A 23,702-nucleotide genomic window follows, 5' to 3' on the forward strand; every position below is an offset into this window, starting at 1 on the left:
CGAGAGGATCTCACTGGTGGTATTACCAAGCGAGCAGGACCAAACAAAGATGGACAGGAGCCCACGGGGAGAGGTCGGGGAGCCCAAGGCCAAGGGCTTGACAGAAGGTACCAAGAATGAGGGCAAACCTCCGCATCAGCGACACTGGCAGAAAATGAGGTAAAATCACCAGGTCATCCCAACACAGGGCAACGGGTGACGGGGTCCCCGGGGTGTGTGGGCAAAGGGTTAACAGAGCCTGCAAGAGAACTGACCTTGGGTTAGCATCAAGTCCTGTTTCCCCGGTAACCTGATGTCAGTTATCCATGTTACCAGGCAGCATGGCTTGTGATTCAAAATCATCCTGACTGGTAGAAGGCCTCTGGGCTTCGAGGAACCACGGGTGACCTGAGAACTATGACGGGGCCATGTGGACACTCTTGGAACAAACGAGCCTGTCCTTTGAGGGGATCCTGGAAGCTCAGCCACCTAACACTGGACCCAGTGGGTGAGCCTTGCTTGCAAACAGCCCTGGCGTGCATATCCGGTGAGAGAAATGGGCCTGGGGTCTCCTGACGGCTGGGTCAAGGTTCAGGGGGTGCCCCACCCTGCCCTGACAGCGAGCTACGGCTCCCGTCCTAAATCCCCAGGGGCTCTTGACAGTCTAGAAGTCTGGATGACCTTGGAAGATCTCCATTAGGCGATTCAGAGTTGAGCGCTTTTATGAAGAAAGGAAGGGGGGTCCGGAGGTGGCAAAGAGGGGCCTAGGGGACACACATCCTACCCCCGGGACTAGTGGGCCAAGGGAGTGGAAGAGAAACGGCCGCCACTTAGGCTGCCAGGAGAGGGTGGCTTGCCCCAAAGCAGGGCGAACTTGGCCTGATGTCCCGCGGGTGGGGCTGGTGTCACCAGGAGTCAGAGTCACACGTGGAGCCCGAGCACACTCTGCTTCTTAAAACCCAGGCCACGCAGGCCGTGTTCCCGGGCCGCACGCAGCCAGTCCGGATCAGTCAGCAAACCAACCACACACGTTTCTTTCTTTCATAATCTAATCCACAATAACACGCCATCGGGAAATTCCGGGGAAGCCCAGCCCACATATCACAAACACAAGTAGGTCAATTTAACGCCGCAGACAGTCCAAGACCGAGGTACCACTTGCAGGATTTTAAACCCTCTCCTCGTGTTTCAGGCTCCGGAGAGGACAGCCTCGGCCAGATCAAGGTCAGCGTGTCCTTCGCGAGTTCCGTTCAGACTGGCTTATGCCTGTTCCTTCCAGAGTCACCAGCTTAGAGCCAGAGCAGCTCTTCCGAAAGACAATGATTTTTCCCGGGGCGGGAGGAAGAAGGCGCAGGAGGGTTGCTGAGCCAAGTGCAAATCAAAAACATCGGTCTGTAACAGAAGCTTGTGAGCCGTGATGAAAGCCAAGTGGGCAGACCCAGGTCAGCCCCAAGAAGAAACTTTCCTGTACTCCCCACTGCTTCTCTCTCTCACCACAAAAGTCCAGGCCACACCAAAGAGCCAGTGGGGGGAGGGGAGGCGAGCGGGGGGGGGGGGCGGGCACTCAGAAACACATGACCTAAGCAAGTGCACGGCCTCCCACCAAGGCTGTGCTAGCTTGTGCAAACCGACCAGAGAAAATAAAAGGGAAATGTATCATCTCCTGCAGCCACAGCTGGAAAAACATCTGCGGGCTGGGGCGGGTCCTCCCCACTCCGCTCCCTGCACGGAGGTCAGCCGTGGCTGTGACCAAGCTGGAGGAGGAGGCCGGCTCCTCAGACAAGGGGGCGGGAGCACAGGACTGGACACTGAGACTTTAGGGGGGAGTCTTCCGCCCACGCTGAGCAGACTTCTGATGGGGGGCAGCGGGGCGCTGCACAGGGAGGGGAGGCAGAGCGAAGCCTGACAATACCTACTTCTCTCCAAATATGTGCCTGTTCGCTGTATACGTGGGGGCAGATCCTGCAGACCCACTCGCTCCCTCGGGGCAGTGTTCCTGGCCTGACCGCAGATCTCATTCCTGGGCCTGCAGACTCTCCCGAGGCCCTGCCCCCCCCCCCACCCTCTCCCCCAGGCTCGCCTCCTGGAGCGGGTCCTGATGTGTCACTTCCTCCTACAGCAAGCCCTTCATTTTGCTTCCTGTGACTAACAAATCAGGTCCACGGGCCTTCCTGGCACTGGAGACTCTACTGAGAGCTACCTTCCAGGTTTCCTCTCTAACTGACAAGCCAAACCAGCTCCCCCGGACATCCCTCTTTCTTCTTCCTTCCTCAGTTATCCGTCCAACTGAACGGCCCCTCCTCTGAGCCTCTCCCCTTGCAGAGAAGCCCCATTTGCACGCAGGGGTGTGGGCACGTGCATGCGTGTGCACACGTGCAGGCACACACACACCCCTCTAGAAGCCATGTAGTGTAATCCACATATATCTTGTGCTACGTGAGAGGCCCAGCCGGCATGGGAAGAAAGGGGAAAGTCACACCCTGTCCTGCTTCAACTCCATTGCTCAGCAAGGATTCCAGATGCGCACCTCTGCGATGCGGGGTGGGGGGGGGGTGGGGGGGGAGGGTTGCTCTGAGTCTGAGCACCGGGGAGAACGGGAGAACGGGAGAATGGCTGCGAGGAACACGACCTGGGAAGGCGCATCGCTTCAGGAAGGTGGGATCAGCTGGGTGGGTGGTGCTGCTGGAGGGAGGACAGACCTTTGCGGGATCCCGGGACCCAGAAGTTATGGGGACCTTGATGAAGGGCTTCAGAGGAGCAGCAAGTACCAAAGCCTGGCCCCGGGAGGATGGGGGGAGGGAGAACGGAGATGGCACGTGTGTGCACAACCCCCTCATGCACGAGAATGGAGGAAGGAGGTGAGGGGCTGGGGCCGGGAGTAGGTTTCTTAAAGTGAGATCTGATTGTCTGTGGGTTTAATGGTGGAAATCACCCAGCTAGGAAGGAAAGGGGTAAAGAGTGGGAACAAAGTCTTTCAAGGTAGGGTGGGAGGGAGGGGGCAGGAAGGTGGGCGCCCAGGGACACCGGCGTCATCGTTGTAACAGAGGGAAGGTGGCGAGAGCACCTGCACAGGGCAAATAGCTCAGATGGTGGGGCTCGTGCAAGTTCTCCTTTAAATCCCTTTTACTTTGTCGGGGCAATAGGAAGCAAAACGTTAGCTGAGAGGCCCAAGGTGCTGAAGGCTGAGAGGGTGTGAAACAGTCATCCTGGAGAGAGAAGAGCACCCAGAGGAGGAAAACACGGGGCGGGGCGCCTGGGTGACTCAGTGGGTACAGCGTCTGCCTTCAGCTCGGGTCATGATCCCGGGGTCCTGGGATGGAGCCCCGCTTGGGGCTGCCTGCTCAAGTGGGTAGTTTGCTTCTCCCTCTCCCTCTGCCCCTCCCCCTGCTTATGCACTCTCCCTCTGTCTAATAAATGAGTAAAATCTTAAAAAAAGAATAAAAAGGAAAATATGATGAGACTATGGACCAGCACGAAAACCCCTTGAGGAGTTGCACTGAGAAGTCCATGTCCTGCCACACCCGACAACCAGGGCGCATGCGTGGGGCCTCATCTTGGGCTGGGGGGCTGCCAGGCTTGGGGGGGTGGGGGGCAGTGTGTGCAGGAGTGGTCAGTGCATGGGGTGCGTTGTCGGCCAGAGGAGGGCGAGGGAGGGGGGTGTGCGGGCAGTGAGGGTGGCGGGAAGGTTTCCCAGCCCAGACACCAAAGGCCTGGTGGCTGCAGAGCTGTCTGGGTCGGGGTAGTCGTGGGTGCCCGGAGCTGAACTTGCAGGGTGGCCTAGTACCCGGTGAGTAGAAGGTCTAGCGGGGTGAGGGGAAGGGAAGGCAGGGCTTGGCAGTGAGCCGGTGAGGGCAGAGGGAGGCCCGCAGAGCAGGTGGGTCGTGCTGATGGCCAGGAGCTCACCGAGGACGGGGACAGGAGTTGTGGCGAAAGGACCCAGGGAGCCAGGAGCGCAGCTCCTCTGTGAATGCAGAGCGTGGCCAGGAGGAAGGGAGATCTCAGCGAGGACGCGCGTGGGTCCCCAGGAACGGTCCTTCTGGGGGAGAAGGAGGAACCCTGGCCCGGGGGTGGGGGAGGAAGGGGCTGTGAACAGGGGTCACCTGCCCCACTCCCAGCAAGCCTCAGGTTGGGGGAGGGTGCGCAGGGGGAGGCTGGTGCGGGAGGGACTTGTTGAGGATGGGACACGGTTCCAGAAAGCTGAGGTAAGACTTCTTCCATCCATCAAAAGCCAATTCCTACTCTGTATTTTAATACAGAATCCAGAAAACTGGCTATAATTCATTTGTCAGCCTTCTTTGATTTTTACAAAAAATTGTTGTTGTCCGCTGTTTAGCAGGAAAACTGGCGTTAGAGATGTGATTAGAACACCAATGTGGTCACTGGTGTTGGACGGGCCACAGAGAAGCAGTGCTATAGCAGGGCTGGCCCTGGGCAAACAGGATGCACCGGTCCCAGAAGGTTCAACTCTGAGCGGACGCGTGAATGGTGCCTCGTTATTCGCGTCCCCACACGTAGGGAATATTTGGGGGCATCTTTTGTGACAAGTTTGGGCTCTCCCTCCACACGCGTCTATTAATTAAACATGCCTGCTTCTCACAGAGGCCCCACACAACAAAAGGGAAGATATTCACACTATTCTTACAAAAGGGCAGAAGAAAACCTTCTCAAATGGTCCTAGTACCACATTTCCTCAATCTGGGGGCTGCCTCCTCTGACTTACCAACCAGGCAAAGGCTTTCTGTACCTGGAATTAGTTCCAGCCTTGGAAACAGGAAAGTCTGTGGATGGGTCAGAACCTGGTCTTAGAATCTTAATCACTTCACAGCAGCGACTCCCCAAGAGACCCCAGTGTCCCCTGAGAGGCTGATGTGTGCTCTGCGAACAAAGGTCAAACATACCCGGGATCCCTGGGCTGAACTGACCACATGGCCTGAGCTGCACATTTCCGGGGTGGGGGGGATGCCAGGTCCAGACTCCCCCAGTCATTTACCTGTGAAGTCCCTTCGTTCAGCAGCCCTCCCTGGGGAAGTTCGCCTTTACGGAACTAACACTTTGCTGCTGCTGGTGCCTGTCCCACCCTCCTTCCTGGGGGCCGATTCGGTCCTCCCCGACTCGAGTCTTCAAAAATGGGACGCCAAACCTACCGCCTGCCCCAACCTCCGGCAATGACGGCCCCCTCCTGCCTTTTGCCACAGCTGTTGTTCGTGTGTCAAGCACCTGAGCCCCGCGCTGATGTGCGCTGCACTGAGGTTGGCGGGCACCTGAGCAAGTGTGTCCCTAGAGGACAAGTCAGATCTGGGCTTGTCTGGAAGCCTGGGAGCCAGTGCAGGAGAGAAGCAAATGTCTCCTGGGAAACGGGTCAAGGCCTAAGGGAGAGACAGGTGGGAGGGCACAGCGGGGGCGTGGCGGGGGCAGCAGGGCAGAGTCACCCTGGGTGGAATGCAGTGTCTGTCCTGGGCCTTCCATGCCTGAGTCACAGGAGGGAGAGGGTTAGAAGAACGGAGGAGATGGCTTCCAGCCTTGAGCAGAGTGGGCGGTGCTGGCTCCCTGGGCCATTTGCAGTTTTCCTCTTGGGAATGACTTAGGTATCCTTTGCCATCTTTCCTGGTGAACTATTTGTCCTTCTTTATGATCTATAGGCGCTCTTACATCCCATGATTGTCAGTCTTTGACCCTTTTGTATGTTGCAAACGGGTGTACACGATTTCTTTCCATTGCTCATTTCTAAAGCGCTTTTATGGTGTCTTTTGATATCCTGGAGATTTACATATTTATATAATCCAATCTATTGGTCGGATACAGGGCAAAGGCTGTGCAGGGGTTCCTAGGGTGCCACCGGGGCTCTGTTTCCAGATCCCTCCCTGGTCATGGGGGTGCGTTCGCTTTGTGAAAACTCAGGAGCTGTGTGGTGGGGTTTGCTCATTGTTCTATGTATGTCATACTTCAATAAAGAAATATTTCTTGGGGCGCCTGGGTGGCTCAGTGGGTTAAAGCCTCTGCCTTCGGCTCAGGCCATGATCCCAGGGTCCTGGGATTGAGCCCCGAATCGGGCTCTCTGCTCGGCAGGGAGCCTGCTTCCTCCTCTCTCTCTGCCTGCCTCTCTGCCTACTTGTGATCTCTGTCTGTCAAATAAATAAATAAAATCTTTAAAAAAAAAAAAGAGAGAGAGATTTCTTTAAGTCTATCAGGTTTCTTTATCTTTTTGACTTCTGAGTTTTATGCTTTGTTTAGAAAGGCTTTCTACACCATAAAACTGTGAAAGTTTCTCTTCTATGTTCTTCTAATACTTTAAAAGTTGGGGCTCTTTATAGTTCACCGTAAAGGCCTCTGTAATTTGCCTTAATGCATGGTATAATGTAGGGCTCTAATTTAATTAGCATCCCCATGGGCTTAACAAAACCTAGGAACCCCATAACGGTCAGCCATCAACTATGTCACTAGATAGCACTGCTTATGGTAAAAATGACTGCGATCGGCCCATTGCTCCTGGACACGGAAGAGCCATAAATGAATTACACCTGCTGATGAGGACGCCAGGCTTGAGCTGGGGTGAAGCCTGGAATCTATACTTCTGGGGGTTTGATAAGAGACACCGGTTCGGGGGCGCTTGGGGGCTCAGTCGGTTAAGCCTCTGCCTTCGGCTCAGGTCATGATCCTGGGTCCTGGGATCAAACCCTGCATTGGGCTCCCTGCTCAGCGGGGGGTCTGCCCCCCCCCCTTGTGCTTGCTTGCTCTCTCTTTCTCTCTCCCTCTCAAATAAATAAAATCTTTTTTTTTTTTTTTTTAAGAGATGCTGTTTCCAACAGGACACAAGGCTTTAAGCCAAGGGAGAAGCTAGTTACCAGCTGGGTGGCTACGCAGTCACCTGCCAGAACTCCCACAAAGAACACTCGGTCTCCTGGACAGGGACAGCCAGCACAGTCCCGGGGGGCAAGCTGAGCTTTCTGCCCTCCTCCTTTCAGACTAGACAGTCCAAGGGGAACCCGGTCTGAATATCCGGCTGAGTAAAGGAGGAGCAGCCCCCTGCCCCGCCTGTCCCCCGCCCCCGCCCCCGGCACAGCACTGGTCAATTGTATCAAGACAATTTGTTGAATAGTCACCCTTCCCCTGGCTCATTAAATCGTCACCATTATAATAAACTAAATCCATTTACCTAAGTCTGTTCTGAGCCCTCTCTTCTAGTCTATTGATTTTTGTCTATTATGCCATTCTTTTTTTCTTGAAGATTTATTTATTTATTTGACAGAGAGAGCGCACAAGCAAGGGGGAGCGGCAGGCAGAGGGAGAAGCAGAGGCAGGCTCCCCGCTGAGCAGGCAGCCCGATGCGATGCGGGGGGGGCTGATCCCACAACCGGGGGATCATGACCAGAGCAGAAGGCAGACGCTTAACGGACTGAGCCTCCCAGGCGCCCCTCTGTTATAACATTCTTACAGCTTTATAGTATGCTTCACTATCCGCTAGATCAAGTTCGTCTCCCCTGATCTTTTTCAAAAGCTTCTTGGCTATTTTTGCCATTCCTTCAGCATTCCGCAGTGTTTCTGGAGCTGCTCCTCACACCGGACAGGGCTGAGAAGACAGTACCGAGCAAGACAGAAAATGCCCCCTTGTTGTGGTTTCCTGGGGCTGCCATAGAACCAAGCACCACGGGCAGGGGTGCTGGAAATAACCACACTTTACGCACAGTCCTGGAGGCCGGAAGTCCAGACTCAGGTGTTGGCAGGGCCATGCTCCCTCTGAAGCCTCCAGAGTAGGATCTTTCCTTGGCTCTTGCAGCTTCTGGGGGCCACCGGGGTTCTTGGCCGGTGGCCACATCACTCTGATCTCTGCCTCTGTCTTCGCATGCCCGTCTTCCCCCTGTGTGTGTTTGTTTCTGTGTCTTCTCTTTTTCTAAGGACACTAAGTCCTACTGGATTAAGGGCCCACCCTACTCCCACATGACTTCACCTGAGTTTACAACTTAACTATGGCTGCAAAGACCTGATTTCCATATAAGGTCACATTCCGTTATCGTGGTACTGTGGGTTAGGACTTGGACAGATCTTTTGGGGGGACACGATGTAACCCACAACCCCTTGCTCCCAGAAAGCCTGCGCGCTTGAGGTGAACATTACACAGGACACAGGCAAGCAAACAACGAAGGTGCTTTTGGTAAGACAAAGAAAGCAGGCGATAGACCGGTGACAATGAGGGCGTGGGGTGTGTGGATGCCACGGGCCAGATCAGCTGGAGTGGCCAGGAAAGTCTCGCCCAAATCCTCCAGAGAGCCCCACATGGGGAGGACCCAGCCAGGCAGAGGTCGGGGGTTGGGGGGAGGGGGAGACAACCGGGGGCAGAAGGCACAGCAAGTAAAAGCTGCCAAGGCAGGAGCCAGCCAGGGTTGCTCACATGGAGTGAGCTCAGGAAATGGTGAGGCCAGGGCAGAGGCCTTAGGAAGTGCAGGCTTAAGCAGGTCCCTCCCTGCACGGGGGCTGGGGGAAGCCCTGGGAGTGGTGGCTGGGACACCAGTTAGGTGGCGGCCGCGAGTCCGAGTGAAGGAGGCCCTGGTTGAAGGAGCACCGGACGGCATCCAGATCCTTGTGGAGTGTGGAGGTAGAGAAGCCTGGACTTGCTGGGGGATTGGGCGGAGCGGAGGAAGGCAGTGGGGCCAGGGTGAGTCAGACGTTATTGTCGCGAGCCTCTACCCCACCCATATGGGGCTGCCATTTAAGTATGGGGGGAGTCCCCGATATTCTTAGTCAGTCCCCTATGTTTTACATCAAACTCCTATTGGAATTGAATTGGTTTTACTCACAGATACTTGCATTTGTAGATTACTTGGAGAAGAACATCTTTACAAGGTCGATGTTCCTATCAAAGAACACAGCATACCTTTCCAATTATTTGGTGCTTTAGTGAAGTTTTATAGCTTTCTTCTTTTAGGCGCTGCATATTTTATTATGTTTATTCTTGGAAACTGTTGTCCCTGGGAGTGGAATCTTTTTGTTTTTCCATGTGATACTCTAATTTCTAATGAATCACGATAGTGTATTGGAAAGCCATCAGTTTTTATCTACCGAGCTTGAACAGTAGCCGGCTTATTCACTCACTAAGTCTCATGAACCTCCACATACCTATCACCCAACTCCAGGCGCTACCAACATTTCCCAGTCTCGTTCCAGCTCTTTCCTGCCCTGCGCGCGCGCGTGTCCATCCATCCCCCTCCCTCAGTATTGCCAAGTCACTGATAGATCCTTCAGGATCTGTCTCCTGAATCTTCTAAGTGCACCAATCGTATCCTCTGCACCCAAAAGACTTAAGGGTGCGCAGGAGGGGAGCACACAGAGGCCGCAAAACTGAGGCCCCTCCTACAAGGCCCAGAGAAAGCTGGTGGCGGACTAAAGTCACGAACCTCAGCCTCTCAAGCTCACAACTTCTCTTCTAGGATCACTCGCCTGGTCTGGGATCTGGGTCTATTTTCTCTTTTTAAGACAAAATTCTAATAAACTCTCAGCAAATTTCCTAACACCAAGACTGAACCAGAAACCTACGGCGGAGAGTGCTGAAGCCAGACACACGGCCAAAACCCCCCAGGTCTGCAGCCACCGTCTGCACGCAATGGCATTTCAGTACAATTCCTCCCTTCCGGTGTGTGCTCCTATGCAATGCGCCCTGTGTCGCAGGGGTGAGCTGCAAATACCAGTTCCACGGTTGGATTAAAATTTCAGGGGCGCCTGTGTGGCTCAGTGGGTTAAAGCCTCTGCCTTCGGCTCAGGTCGTGATCCCAGTGGTCCTGGGATCGAGCCCCACATCGGGTTCTCCGCTCAGCGGGGAGCCTGCTTCCCCCCTCTCTCACTGCCTGCCTCTCTGCCTACTTGTGATCTCTGTCTGTCAAATAAATAAATAAAATCTTTAAAAATAATAATAATAATAAATAAAATTTCATCACCGCCATGCAAGTTAGAAAAAGGCCTTTCCGGTCTGTTTTCTCCAAGGCTGCCTAGAGCCCACTGGGTGCCTTTCTGTTAATTGGGGAAAAGTGTCCTCTCTAGAAAGGTCAGCTTGGAAAGCAAGGGAGGTGGTGGAGGAAACGGAGCGCAATGTATGCCCTCTCTTCCCGACTGGTCTGCGGCCCCTACTTCCTGAGCCACAGGCCCCGCCCCTCCTGAGCCACAGGCCCCGCCCCTCTGGACCCCCGGCTCCCACCTTCACCCCTGCTGGTGGTCCGGGTAAAAGAGAAGCAGATACCCCTATGATCGACCTTATCACAAGGGCTTGGCTCAGGCCTGGGCTGCTGGCAAGTTGTTTCTAGCCCAAGCTTTCCAATATTCCTTTCTTTATCTACATCATTTACATAAAAACGAGCCCGTTACTGAAGCAGGCCAGGATGGGAGTACCACAGCTCTGCTGGGCCAGAGCCCGGGGACTGCCACATTGGACCAAGTTCTGTCACTCCTTCTGCCAGCAGGATCGGGCTTGGCTCCACCCGACCTCAGCGTCGCCTAACCGGGAAGCAGGAGCTGCGGAAAACGGTCTCCTTGAAGAGTTTTTTCTCCACATGCAGGATTGTCAGCCGGGATAAGGTTTGAGGCCAAGCAAAGTTCACGCAGCAGTCAGTAAAGCTGCTGAAAGAAGACCACACACTCCCAGACACACAAACTCCTCCTTGCAGAGCAGATGGTTAAAAAAGCAAAGTTATGTTTATGACCCAAGGCAGGAGCTTCGGAATGTTAAGGGATGCTAGTAAGAACCAACTAAAGGAGCTACTACTTTGGCACATTTTATGATATTTTAAGAAATACCTTACTTTGTGTCCCTAACTGAAGCTAAATTGTTGTTGCCTTTTGAAAATCTTCTCTGCCCATTGGGAAAGGGGCAGAACCAAGGAGAAAGAATCTTATGCCTTTTAGTTAATTCATAAGTTTATAATAAAAAAAATGTATAGCATTAGATTCTTAGCTCAGACTTAGATCTGAACCATCTTCAATCTTACCTTGCCAGATCACTTCTCCTAAGACTCAAATTTCTGGGTGGTTTATTATTTTTACTAGGTGTGTAAGGCAAGGGTGTTGCTTATTTGCTCATGCTTAGTGCTTAATTTTTTTTTCATTTTTTATTTTTTTAAGACACATGGAATCCCAGAGAAGGAAAGGCCATTGGGCTTGTCATTTGTTGGTTTTCAGATGTGGACCCTGAGGCCTGTGAGGTTAGTTCCCTCAGATAAGAACAGATAAGGACTCGCAGAAGGAGCCAGGGCTAGAATTCAGGTCTTGTCTCTCCTGCCGGTAGGCTGCAGAGGAGAGAGGTGAAGCGTTTAGTGGAGGTCTTGTTGGAACATTCTAGGGTGAGACCTGAGGAAAGGGGGGTAATTTGCTTTTTCTGAGTAGAGATTACCACCATCAGTATGCTCAGGTAATACCTGAGTATGCTCATGCTAACACCTAATTACCTAATACCTAATATCAGTATGCTCATGGTAATACATAATTACCATCAGTAATACAGTCAACACAAGTTGAATACAAAAAGGCAGCTGGCCAGCAGAGATAAGAAATGTACCTCACGCCCTGCTTAAATCTGGCCATTTTCCTAGCTCTTGGTGGGTGTCCAGACCACCCCAGTTCCATGCTGGGTCTGAGGGTCACTGTGACCACCCTGCCCTCTCCCCACCTCACCCCCCAAATCCCACATCAATTTCAAAACTAGGAGCACTCTGGGGGCCCAAGTTCCACTTTCTGAGAACTTACGCTGCTCTAAAGGACAGAGGAAGGTCACTCTTCATTTCTTTTCTTTCTTTTTTTTTTTTTTTTTAAGATTTTATTTATTTATTTGAGAGAGAGGGAAAGTGATCACGGAGGCAGAGGGAGAAGCAGACTCGCCATGGAGCCGGGAGCCTGATGCAGGGCTCTGGGATCACAACCCGAGCCGAAGGCAGACGCTGAACCGACTGAGCCCCCCAGGTGCCCCCCCCTTCATTTCTTATCACCAGCTTTGCCCTGAGCGTTGTCTCAGACCTTGCCAAGGAGCAGAAGCTGGAGAGGATGAGGCCTGTTCTTGACCAGCGGATGTGTCCAGCACAGCGGCTTGTGGTCGGGCTGGGCAGGGGAGGTCGGGGAGGGGGGCTCCAGCAGGCCGGGTCTCACAGAAGGGAGGAGGTGGGCCAGAAAGGCACAGAGACGCAGGAACAGAAGGAAGCCACCAGCTCCCGCGGTATCACAGAAGGCTCCCCAGGAGAGTCCCTGAGCCTCAAAGCGCCGCCGTGAAATTAAGTTCAGGCTTTCGTACTCGTACTTTGGAACTGCTCCCAAGAACTGGGTCACCAGGAGCTGCCCTGCCTGCCCTCCTTAGCTAATGCGCTCGAAGCGACTCCTCCCGCTAGAGTCATTTTCTGAACCAGGAAGCGTTACAAGCAGGTGGCGACCGTCCTGCTTCCCACGGCGTGCACGAGGACAGCCGCTCCCCCAGGACCTGGCCAGGCACATCCAGCTTTCCCGGACAGGCCCTTTGCTGAGCACCAGGCCCACGACAGATGCCCGGTGCCCACCTTCGGTGCAAAACGCAGCTCTGTGCACCCAGCTGCCAGACCCTCCTGCCTCCCACCCCCAGTCCTCCAGAACGAGAGAACTTAGGACAGGAAGACATAGTCACGCCCTCAGGCATCTCTCCCTGATCAACTGAGGACGTCTTCGGGAAGACACCAGTCCAACATGTCATCGGTTTGACATGCCTCACGTCCAGAAGCATGTCCTCGGGGAGGCTCGTGGCTCGTGGCTGCACTTATGCCCCTAGCACTTTCTTCAGAGCTTGGAGTCCTAATCAGGCTCTGTTGGAGGTGCTGGGCCAGCCGCTTGGAAGGTCACTACCCAGCGCAAAGCCTCAGCTCGCTGGAACGCAGGACCGAAGCCCACGTTTCTCTGCAAGATGTCCCCTTCCTGACACCACACTCTGCGCAGAAAGTGGGCAAACGCTTCCCCAAGCCTGACCCCGCCTGTTGACACAAGGATCGAGTAAAAATCTAGTCCCCAAGGGGAGGCTCTGCCTACTTCAACTCCCCAGCACCCCTGATCTTCACTAACTGACGACACACGTGTTTTGAAGCCCAAAATACTCACAGAGACAACAGGACACACCTAGTCTTTTTCATACACACATTGAACTTTTTCTTTTTTTAAGATTTTATTTATTTATTTGAGAGAGAGCATGAGCTTGGGCAGAGGCAGAGGGTTAGAAGCGGGCCTCCCACTGAGCAGGGAGCCTGATGTGGGGCTCGATCCTAGGACCTTGGGATTCCGACCTGAGCCAAAGGCAAATGCTTAACTGACTGAGCCACCCAGGCGCCCTTGACATTTCTTTTTTTTTTAGGGATGTGAGCTCTTATACTGGTCTGTGCCTCGCTTTCTCTGGGTGTAAAATGGATAATTAATACCTACCTCGGAGTGAGGATTAAATAAATCAATACATGTAAACCACTTAGAACAACACCGGGTACCTGGTAAGTGCTCCATAAACATCAGCCATTTTTCCATCAGCCATTTTCAAGTTGGACCAGGGTTTGTGTGATCAGCTAAAAATTCAAAGCAGCCTGCAATGAACATCCTCAAAGCAAAATGTTATATGAATATGATATATGAATATGTCCTGAAATAAATTTCTATCCATTTAATACAGGATCAATGCATATTTCTTTTTTTTTTAAGATTTACTTATTTATTTGAGAAAGCTCGTGCATGCGTGCATGCACCTGTGAGCGAGTGTGGGAGGAGGGGCAGAAGGAAAGCAGACTCCCCACTGAGCTCACGGCTCAGCAGGGCTTGATCTCAGGGCCCATAAGATCATGACCTGAGCTAAAACCAAGAGTCTGACACTTAACTGACTGAGCCACCCAGGCGCCCCAAGGACATGTGTATTTCTCAAGGTTTGCATTAAATCGTCCCCAAGAATGACTTAATGTACAGAACAGTACCCGAAGCCTCCTTCCAGCGTTCCTTGAACACAATTAGGAAGTGCCCATAACGGGGCTGTTTTGCATTGGCCTTGAGGGTGGACCCTTGCCTGCCCACTGAGAGCCCCCCATCTACCAGTGCCCGGACAAATCTACTAGTATCTGCACAATACCCGCCAGTGCGTGGAAAACAAAAGTGATGCCCATTGCAAATGTGGCCTGGAAATGCTAGTGCAGCTCTGGGGGCTTTGCTTTCAAGCCCTTGGCTTGGTCAGGAGCAGACACCCCTGCAAAATGGATCTGATTTTCAGACTGAGGCAGCTGGTGACCACACCACCCACCCTGCCCAGAAATGCTTGGGGACCCCCATCTAATTCCCAAGTTTGAGCCTGGGGCAGTTTCCCAGGGCTTTAAGGACACTTCAGGAGCGGGCAGAAAACCCAGCAACAACAGGAAATATTCCTCATCTCAGATGGAAAGGCTGACCCAGTCTAGCAACAGATGCTGAGCAGCCAAAAAATCCCAAAGTGGGACCTGGGTACCCGAGGAACACCCCAGAGGTGAGACCCAGTGTCCTGGACCCTTGCCACAGTTCTGTTCAACAAAATATGTTCTACCCTCTTAGCTTGAGAAGTTCACCCCTGTTGCTAACTGGAAATCAGTCCAGAATGTGGCCAGTGGTGGCGGCTGCCCTTAGCCTGGGCCCTTCTCTTTCCACGGACACCACTCTCCTCCCTCCTCCCACCTCCAGTCTTCACACCTCTGCCAGGCCTCATGCGCCCACCTGGGGACACCCCAGCCAGTGTGTCCTGTGTCCAGTTCCATACGGTGCAGCCCGGCCACACCCCCTTCCCCGGGACCCAGAGGGGACATGGGCACTGCAGTCTGTCACAGACCCTGGGAAGAGACCAGAGCAGGAAGCAGTCTGGGCACTGCTTGGGTAGAAAATTCCAGGGTCCTGGGTACCTGCAGTGAGGTCCAGAGAGGGGACTGCAGATGACAGGTGGACATGGCCCCTTAACCCAACTCCTCATTTCAAAGAGAGGCATGGGCAAGGCCCCCTCCAGCCATGATCTAGGGCAGTGCCACCAAAGAGCTCAGATTGTCTCCTTGTGAGCCCATCAGGGCCATCCCAAGGTGGAAATGTCCTGCTCTTCCAACCAAAGGTTTACTCTTCCCATGTGGTCACTTTGTTTTTCAAAATGTGCCTGGCCAGAGGGGGCATCTGTGTGCACATTTGGTTACGCTGGGAATTCTTGGTTTGGCTCAGGTCGTGACCTCAGGTCGTGATCTCTGGATCTCAGGATTGTGGGATCAGGCTCTGTGCTCAGTGGGGTCTGCTTCTCTCCCTCTCCCTCTGCTGCCCCGCCCCTCTCCAAAATAAATAAATAAACCATAAATCTTAAAAAAAAAAGTATCTTGGCCAGAATCTCAGAATCAATTCACACAACCATCTCTGCTGCTGGCCACATCTCAGTCTGTCAAGTAAACTTTGAACTTAAACACATAGACACAAATGCAATCGGGGTGGGGGGGTAAAAAAGCCAATTCAAATACATTAAAATCTTGCTTGGCATTGAACCAACTAAATTTTAGGAGATTCATCTGTCATAACAAATACGGGAACAGGGGTGCCCGGGTGGCTCAGCTGGTTAAGCATTTACCTTCGGCTCAGGTCATGATCCCGGGGTTGTGGGATCAAGCCCCATATAGGGTTCCTTGCTCAGCTGGGCGCCTGCTTCTCCCTCTCCCTCTGTCCCTCCCCTGTCCACCCACCTCTGTCCCCTGTTCTCTCTCTCTCTCTCAAATAAAATTTTTAAAAAAATCTTTTAAAAATACCGGGACAAGTGCCACAGAATTGAAATATATTGACAGATACCAATGTTGAGTGACAGGTACGGGGGATTCTTTTTTCCTTCTAGTTTCCTACACTGGGAAATGTTCACACTTCGGGGTTACGGGAAAGGTGTCTGAGCCACAGGAGGCAAGACAGGACATCGCGCTCCTACCGGCGGGTACGCAAACGACAGGCAGAAGTACGCAGTAACCCCGTTTGCATTTTCGTGACTCCCCTGCCGAGCTTACCCCCAAGTAGGAAGAGGGACCCGTGCATGAGCCGTGGAGGCCGACATGTGGGGGCTGCCCAGGTGTCCCAAGTCAGCAGCCCGGAGCCCCTGCCGGGCGCCACGTGTCCGTGCAGTCTCCACCCAGGAGAGCGGATAACCCGGCCGCTCACAGATTCTCAGGTGCCCTGAAGCAGTCACTCCTGATGGCCCCGACCAACTGATTCTGGGCCGCAAAGCCGGGGAAAGTGAGCAAGGCCACAGCTAGAAGCCTTGCTGGGCTCCGTGGCCGTTTCAGCAAATCAAACAAAGCAGGATATTGTGGCCTTTATGTAAACATCGGCTGGGAAAGCCCAGGCCCGGTGTTTACACAGAAACTTTCCCCCCCCCAGAAGCTCAGCGTAATTTAGGGACACTCACTAATTAAGTTAATTAAGTCTTCCAGGCCTCCTTCCCACCCAACCCCCCCCCCGCCCCCCATGGCCCCGGCTCCCTGTTCAACAGCAGACGTGGTTGGGGGAAAGAGGCCGGGCTGCCCTCGCTCGCAAACACCTGTGCAAACGCGCGCGCGCTGGCGGGCCGCCCGCCCTGGGGGCTGTTTGGAGAAGGCTGGACTCGGAGGATCCGTGCTCGTTCTGAAAATGAAACCCGTGGACAACAGGCACAGTTCCCTTCCCCGGGTCCGCACCAAGCCTAAAAGAGACGCAAGGAAAGCCAGCAGGTACTTTTCCTCCAGATGTGCAAATAAAAGAACATCTGTGCTAACTGTGGGTTGCCGGCCACGGGGAGCTGTTCTCCAGCTATGCTCTGCCATGGCTTTCTTTACACCTGTGCTTGGGAAGCCTCCTGCCTTGGAATCAGGTCATCGAGAAAACGTAACAAAACCTTTTGTAATTGGTGCCACCGTGTTTGGCTTTTCTGCTTCCGAATCCCTGTTCTCACTGAACTACTCTGAAGATAGACCCTCAACCTCATTCTTTCAGAAGCAGGAACTTAGAAGTATTCCCTCAGCAGCCCTCCCGCTGGCAGGCTCCATGGCCTGGCGTGGAGACGGTCCCCAGAGTCACCGCAGAACGAACAGAAGGACCGCGCCCAGCCACAGCCCAGCCAAGCATCACCAGCTTCTCCTAAACTCACAGCCCAGCTCAAGCCCCGGACTGCCTCTGAGCACCGCCTGCAAATGCAAAGCCATTGTTTGCGAGCCCCCGACCAGCCGACCAGACCAGCCGAGAGAGGCCCTTTCAAGTGTGGATCCTTATGGGCTAACGTGTCCCTTGAAGAGCTGTCCTGCAGCGGCTCATGCTGGCTCTCCCGCTGCTCCCCCTAAAAGCAGCAGCGTAAATCAGCCTCAGAGCAGGATGGAGCGGGAGGAACATTCCCGGGCTGGGGGGGAACCACCCCACCCACATGGTCATAAACCGTCCACGTAAGTGACCCTGGCCTCTCGCTCCTCCAGGGGAGACCCATCAGGGGGGACCGCAGCTCAAGGGAGAGGAAGCTCCCCCCCACCCCCCCACCCCCCCAGCTCGAACCTCATGGAAAGGGTGAGCGGTCAGGATCCCCACGCCAGCCACACTGGCTTCCACAGATATCCGGCCCCTGGCAAGAGCAGACACTGGAATCTTCTGGGGGAAAAAAATGAAAGTCCGCTTTTCCTTGTCAAGGAAAGGCAAGCCAAGGAGCCAGCCCTCCGAAGCACAGACCGGGATTTCAAATTCAGAACCATTCTGTCCAAAGGCGGCGCGTTTCGGATACTTGAAAAGCCTCAAACAACAACTTTCTAGTAACAGGAGGCTTGGATAATCCCCGCCCCGCCCCCACCGGGATAGCAACGCCACCAAGGGCGGGACAGCTGCTTTTTAAAAATAGTTTCACTTCACTGAAGAAAAGCAGACTTGAAGAATTAAGTATCCGAGCCCAAGTTCTACCGAAAAATGAACGCTAGGTTAAGTGACAAATGCGGGCCGCACATGAGTTGAAGGCCAGCCAACGCCTTCCATGCTACCCTCTGTACTAGAATCCGGGGCTCTGGAAACCCCACAGAAATACACGCATCACAGCCCGAACTGAATTTCCAAATGGAAAATATGCATTTTATTCTTTTCATCCATCATTTTAAAGTCTCCTCTTCTGAAAAAATAAAGTCTTTTTCTCCAAGTGGCTTCAAAGGAGCTCTTAAATGCGCACGAACCTTGCTTCGCGTCTCCGTAATCCAAGTGATGGACATTTTAATCTCTTTGATGAAGGAGTATTTCTGTACCATGAAATGAATCTCTCGGCTCTGATAAATGTGGTATGAAGTAGACATCTAAAATGGAATGGAAATTTCTGTGGTTTTCTTTCAAGACCTTAGCGAATGACCAAACTTGGATTTTTTCAGGACAGAGCACAAACCGGAGTAATCTGATAATAATTTAATCAAGGATCGGAGGCACGCTACGGTACTGACAATACTGGAGACATTGTTTCGGTAACCAGGCCACTGAAAACAAGCCCGATAACTATATGCTAATGAAATGATTATAGGGAAACTGCAGTAGAAGAGAGGATTCTTCCAGGATGTATATCCTAACTGAAGAATCCATGTATACAAATGCCAGGAGCAAAAAGACTGGAGGCATTTGTAAAGTGTGGTGGGAGTGAGGGCACTGGTCATCCAGAACCTAAAGGACAGTGATCTTCCTCCTTTAGGTTCGTTTAGGAGCAACAAGGTAAGATGATACAGCAGGACACCCCGGGGAAGCCTACTCTCCAGTGTTCAAGTTCAAAATTCTAACAGTCTCACCTGCTTTTGCTCACTTTGGCCTTCCCCATGAAGTTAGCCACAAAACTGGGGATAGGGTGACTGGTTGGTGACACCAAGGAAGCCATGCATTGTATGAAACACAGCATACTCAGCGGGTTAAGCCCCTGGTTCTTGGTTTCAGCTCAGGTCATGATTCCGGGGTGTGAGAACAAGTCCCACCAGGGGCTGGCAGTCCACTTGAGATTCTCTCTCTCCCCTTCTGCCCCTCCCCCCTTAAATAAATAAATCTTTGAAAACAGCAGCACAGGACTCAGGTAGAGGTGTGTCACCTTGGGGCAAGCAAGTCTCATAGTCTCTTCAGGCCCGAGTCTACTCATCTATAACATGGGGATAATAGTACCTCTTTGGCGGAATTGTGAAAGTTAAATGAGATCATCACTAAAGTCCTTGGCACAAGGCCAGTCTCCACACTTCCTGAAGCACCGACATGAAATGTACTGGTTTGGTGTCGTCTAACTTCAAATACATCCAGCATAAAGGCAGGGTCACCGGCTAGTATGTTTGCTTACAAGTTCCGCACTTTGCAGAACTGATACTTCTCGCCCAAATATCTAGTGAGGCAAACAGAGGTACGATCAGAGGTTTCTCCGGGGTCTATGCTCCCGTGCTTGTGTCCCCCAATCCCTCCGGAACAGAAGCTAGCCAGCACAAACCAACGGGCAATCAGGCGATCACTGGTTTCATCAACAGGTGCAAAGGAAAACGAGCACCAGGCACAGGGTCCCGCGGTTCTTAAGTCAATCCCCTGGGATCGCGGTGAACCTCGAACGTGTCCCGGCGGAGCGCAGGGCGTTAAGGGCCACACCGGCTCTCCAAGAACGCAACCACCGGCGGGCGCGGCGAGGGCAGCCCCCCAGGAGGAGCTGGGGACCGCCGCGCCCTGGGCCCAGCCCGAGGGCCACTCCAGCGTCCCCGGGGTCACCTCATTCAAACAGGCTTCCCGCAGCCCGCGCGCGCCCCCCCACGCCCCAGCTGTCTCGGCGCGCCCCCCACCCCGCCGGGGCTGGTCACCTCGGGGACGGGAGGTGCCCCTTTCTCTGGGCGCGGCAGGCGCCCTCGCCTCGGGCGCCGCTCCCCCGGGACGGGAGACCAGGGGAGCGCAGCCCCAGCCCGCGGGTCCGCGGCGGGGTCGTACTCACCGAGCGTGGTCACCGTGCCGGCCTCGAAGAGCAGGCAGTCCCCGCGGCCGCGCGCCTCCAGCAGGACGCTGCACTCCCCCGAGGCGTCCAGCCGCCCGAGCAGCCGCAGCCCTTTGCTCAGCGCCATGGGCGCCGGGGCGCGTCCGGCCCGAGGGCGCGCAGCCGGTCCCCGCTCCCCGCGCTCCCGCAAGTGCCCGGAGTTTCACTTTGGGCCGGGACTGCCGGCCCCGCGCAAGCTCCTCCCCCGCCTCCTCCCCGGCCTTCCCCGCCCCGCCCGGGGCAGGTGAGGGCGCCCCGCCGCCCGCCCCCGCGTCCCTCTCCGGAAGGCGCCGCGCTCCCCCCAGCGGCCAGGCAGCTGCTGCGGGCGGCCGGGTGGGCCCGGGGCTTGGCTCGGGGGCCGATTGCGGGCTCCGCGCCGGAGGCGAAGCCCTCCCTGCGGCGGGCGGCAGCCGGGGAGGAAGATTCCACACATTCCTGGGCGCGCAGGAGGCCGCGGGCGCGGGGTGCCCTATGGAGCCTGGAAACGCTGCAGGGCGGCGCGGCCTTATATGGGTAGCCCGGGCCGGGCCCGCGGGACCGCGAGGCGGGAGTCCGCCGCCTGCCTCCCCCGAGTCCCCGACCGGGCGGTGCACGACCCTGGGCCGGTCGCTTCAACGCTCTGTGCCTCAGTTGCCCTGCGGGTGAAGCGGGTTTAAGGAGGCACTGGGGATCGAGTTAACTCCCCAAAGGCGCTTAGTGAGCGCCTGGCGAGCGGAAAGTGATCGAGAAATGTTTCCTTTTATTAGCTTTCGATAAGGGAGGATATTGTGGTCCACTTCCACACCAGGGGCAACCTGGGGGGATCCAAGGCCTGATGCCCCGGGGAGAACTATGACTTCTAGGCGGGCCCCTTATGTGACCTTGACTCTCTTGCCTCACCGGTCAGATGGAGGCAGTACCTGTCCCACCCGCTTACCTGATGGGTGCTGAATCAGGGGTCAGGGCGGCTGTCAGGTGCTGGTGGAGGCAGCTGCCTTCTCCCATCCAGCTTGCAGCCCCTCTCCCCACTCTGGGGTATAGTCCTTGACTTCAGGGCAGACACTGCGGTTAGCCTGATTGTACTCACAAGATATGGCCCCCAGCACATATCCCTGCTTCCTCCCCTGGAGAGGGGAGTTGGGGGAAGGCTTACCCAGAATGGCGCCTTGGGTGGGTTTGAAGGTTTTGTTTCCTTCTCCTGCCACAGGTGTGCATGCACAGCCCCGAGACCTCCATCAGGCTCCCAAACCAACCAGGCTCTTCTCACCCCAACCTGCTCACCTTGAGAAGGCTATGGGTCAGGCTCTGTCTCCCGAGCATGTTCAGGAAGGAGCAGTTCCCAGTGCCCAGCGGGACACTGTGGTGCCCTTGCAGACATTCGTGAATGACTGGGAATGACCAGATATTCAATCCGCTGCGGACAACCACCCAGGTGATGAACTGGGGAATAAAGTAAATGTAAACAACTGCCAGAGATTCATATCATTCCTTGGGCTTCTGTCCTTTTGCTCACAAATTCAGTTATGAAGTGTGGCTGTCCCAGGTAGGATGCTCAGAAGCTGTCCACATAGTTTCTTCCTCTGTGAAATGGAGATATTACCTTCCTGAGAACAGTGTACCCATGAAGTGATACAAAGTACCCTCCGGCCCACTTTCCTTTCCTTTTAAATTTGAAACTCGCTTCCTCCAGGAAGCCCTCCTGGAATGATGAGGTCCCAGGAAATAGCATTTATATGTAGGTACTCAGATTCACAGATGTACATTTCAGCTCTCATGTGGTCATGGGTTGCTTGAGACATGTTTTTATATTTCTTTTCTCTTAGCTCTGTTTCACAAATTAGGGGTAAGATCTCAGGGAGGACCAGGCTTTTAAAAATTTTAACTCTTGTACTCTTTTGTGCCTTCTCTAGCATCACATCATTCGAAACTCTGCCTAGCGCCATGCTGTACGTATTGTAGAAACTTTCCCATGGTGAAGACCGGCACCTGAGCTTTACAGCTTACAGAATCTAAGACATGATCAGGGGTAAGACGAACCACGGTTTTAGGAACCGCTAAGAAAGGAGCAATGCTGCCTGCTCACCTGTGTAAATTGTTGGCTGTGCCCAGACTGCAGCAATGGTACCGTGTGCATCTTAGACTCAGTGAACTATAGTGGCCGCCCCCCCTCATCTCTGACAAGTGGCTGAATGAGCCAGGAGCCCGCTGGGTTTTTAGGTGGCTCCCCTCAGGTTTGGAGTGAACTGTCCGTCCACAGGGGTGGCAGACAAAGAGCCAGGGGTCTTCCTCCACCCCCCGCAGGAAATTCATGCTGGCTGTGCTGGGGGGAGGCAAGCAGGACCTGGGGAGTCTGGAGTCCAGGGAAATCTCAAAGTAGAGCGAGAAAGAGGGGAGAGCTTTGGAAGAAATGAACGGCTCTGTCTGTGGGGCCTGATTGCATGAGAGGCGAAAAGGACAACAGCGAGGAGTCAGAAAGGAAGCCCGTGTTTAGGGAATGGGACAGAGCGGCACCATCGACAGAGACAGGAGAACCAGGGAGCGGGCTGGGGGGTGTGGTTGGGGTTGAGCTGAGCTTAAGATGAGCAAGGTCAGCCGGGAGAGAAGGCAGGACGGGAGCCGTGGAGGGGTGCGGGCTGTCTGCAGGGGCGTGGAGACCGGCTTCTGAGCCTGGGAGGGACGGAGGAAAGCCCCAGAGCAGTGGCTGGAGAGATTAGAGGAGCCCAAGGAAGGAGGGAGCGGCCAGTGGTTGTAAACCTCAGAAGGGTCTGTATGAAGAGGGATTCAGGGGCGCCTGGGTGGCTCATTCAGTTAAGCATCTGACTTTTGATCTCAGGGTCATTTGTTCAAGCCCCGGGGGTGTGGATCCTACTTAAAAAACTTAAAAAAAAAAAATTCAGGAATGAGGACTCAGAAGAGATCCCTGGTTTGATGCCCTTCGAGTGCTTAGCTTTATCAGAGGGCTGGGAAAAAGTCAGCTTGCAAAGAATTAAGGAAGAAAGGCAGACAGGAAGGGTAGTGGGCAGGCTCTAGGAGCTCGGCTGGAGAAACACAGATACGATGCAGCCCGAGGGTAAAGTAGAGGCTTTCTGAGATGGGCCAGGCCTTTGTAGGCAGCAGACAGGAGGAGGGGGAATTAGAGCCCCTGTGTGGAGAGGATGCATCCCTTCCCTCTAGAGAAGAGAAGGACAGTCAGGCCCCCAGGGCAGGTGGAATGATGGGCCCTTCGAAGGGAGAGATTGGACAGTGGGAGGGCAGGGTCGAGAAGGAGGGTAAGAGACATCATCCTTTCAAAGACCTGGCCCCGGCTGAACCCCCAATAAGCCAAAAAGGGGGTTGGGCATGGGAACTGAGGAAATCGAGAAAGGCCCAGAACATTTGCTGTGGCACAGTTGTCTCTAGAAGGTGTGTTCCAAGTCCCCTGGGCTTGAGGAGATCTTGGGATCCTAAAACTGGGGACAACCTCAGCTGGTCTTCTCTTGGGTTCTTTGCCAAAGGAGAAGGTCTCAATTCTGTCAGCAATGCCTTAAAAATATATCCAGGGTCTGACCACTGTTAGCTTCCCCATGGACTGAGGTTTGGCTCTCTCTGACACAGACTCGGAGCTCATGGGGAGCTGTGAGTGGGAGGTAGACTGGGCGGGGGGGCTCTCAGGCCCCACGCCAGGGAAGAGAGAATGAAGTTGAACTGCTCTGTTGGCCTTGCCGACCCCCCAGAGCCTCCAGAGTGGGGTGGCCCCTGGAGGCGTCCTGAAAGCGTCGGCCAGTCTCTGCCTCAATTT

The 23,702-nt window shown here is 54.2% G+C and overlaps 1 protein-coding gene across 1 annotated transcript in view; it reads right to left on the reverse strand.

The window, feature by feature from the left end:
• SYNJ2 (synaptojanin 2) overlaps positions 1–20,067 on the reverse strand; it is a 98,083-nt gene extending 78,016 nt beyond the window's left edge. Inside the window, exon 1 of the mRNA XM_080805791.1 lies at positions 19,907–20,067. Within this exon, the coding sequence (XP_080661917.1) occupies positions 19,907–20,033 (127 nt within the window). The 5' untranslated portion in view covers positions 20,034–20,067. The remainder of the gene's footprint in view (positions 1–19,906) is intronic.
• Between the last annotated feature and the right edge of the window lie 3,635 nt (positions 20,068–23,702).

This window comes from Martes martes (genome assembly GCF_963455335.1).
Source record: "Martes martes genome assembly, chromosome: 6".
Lineage (NCBI taxonomy): Eukaryota > Metazoa > Chordata > Mammalia > Carnivora > Mustelidae > Martes > Martes martes.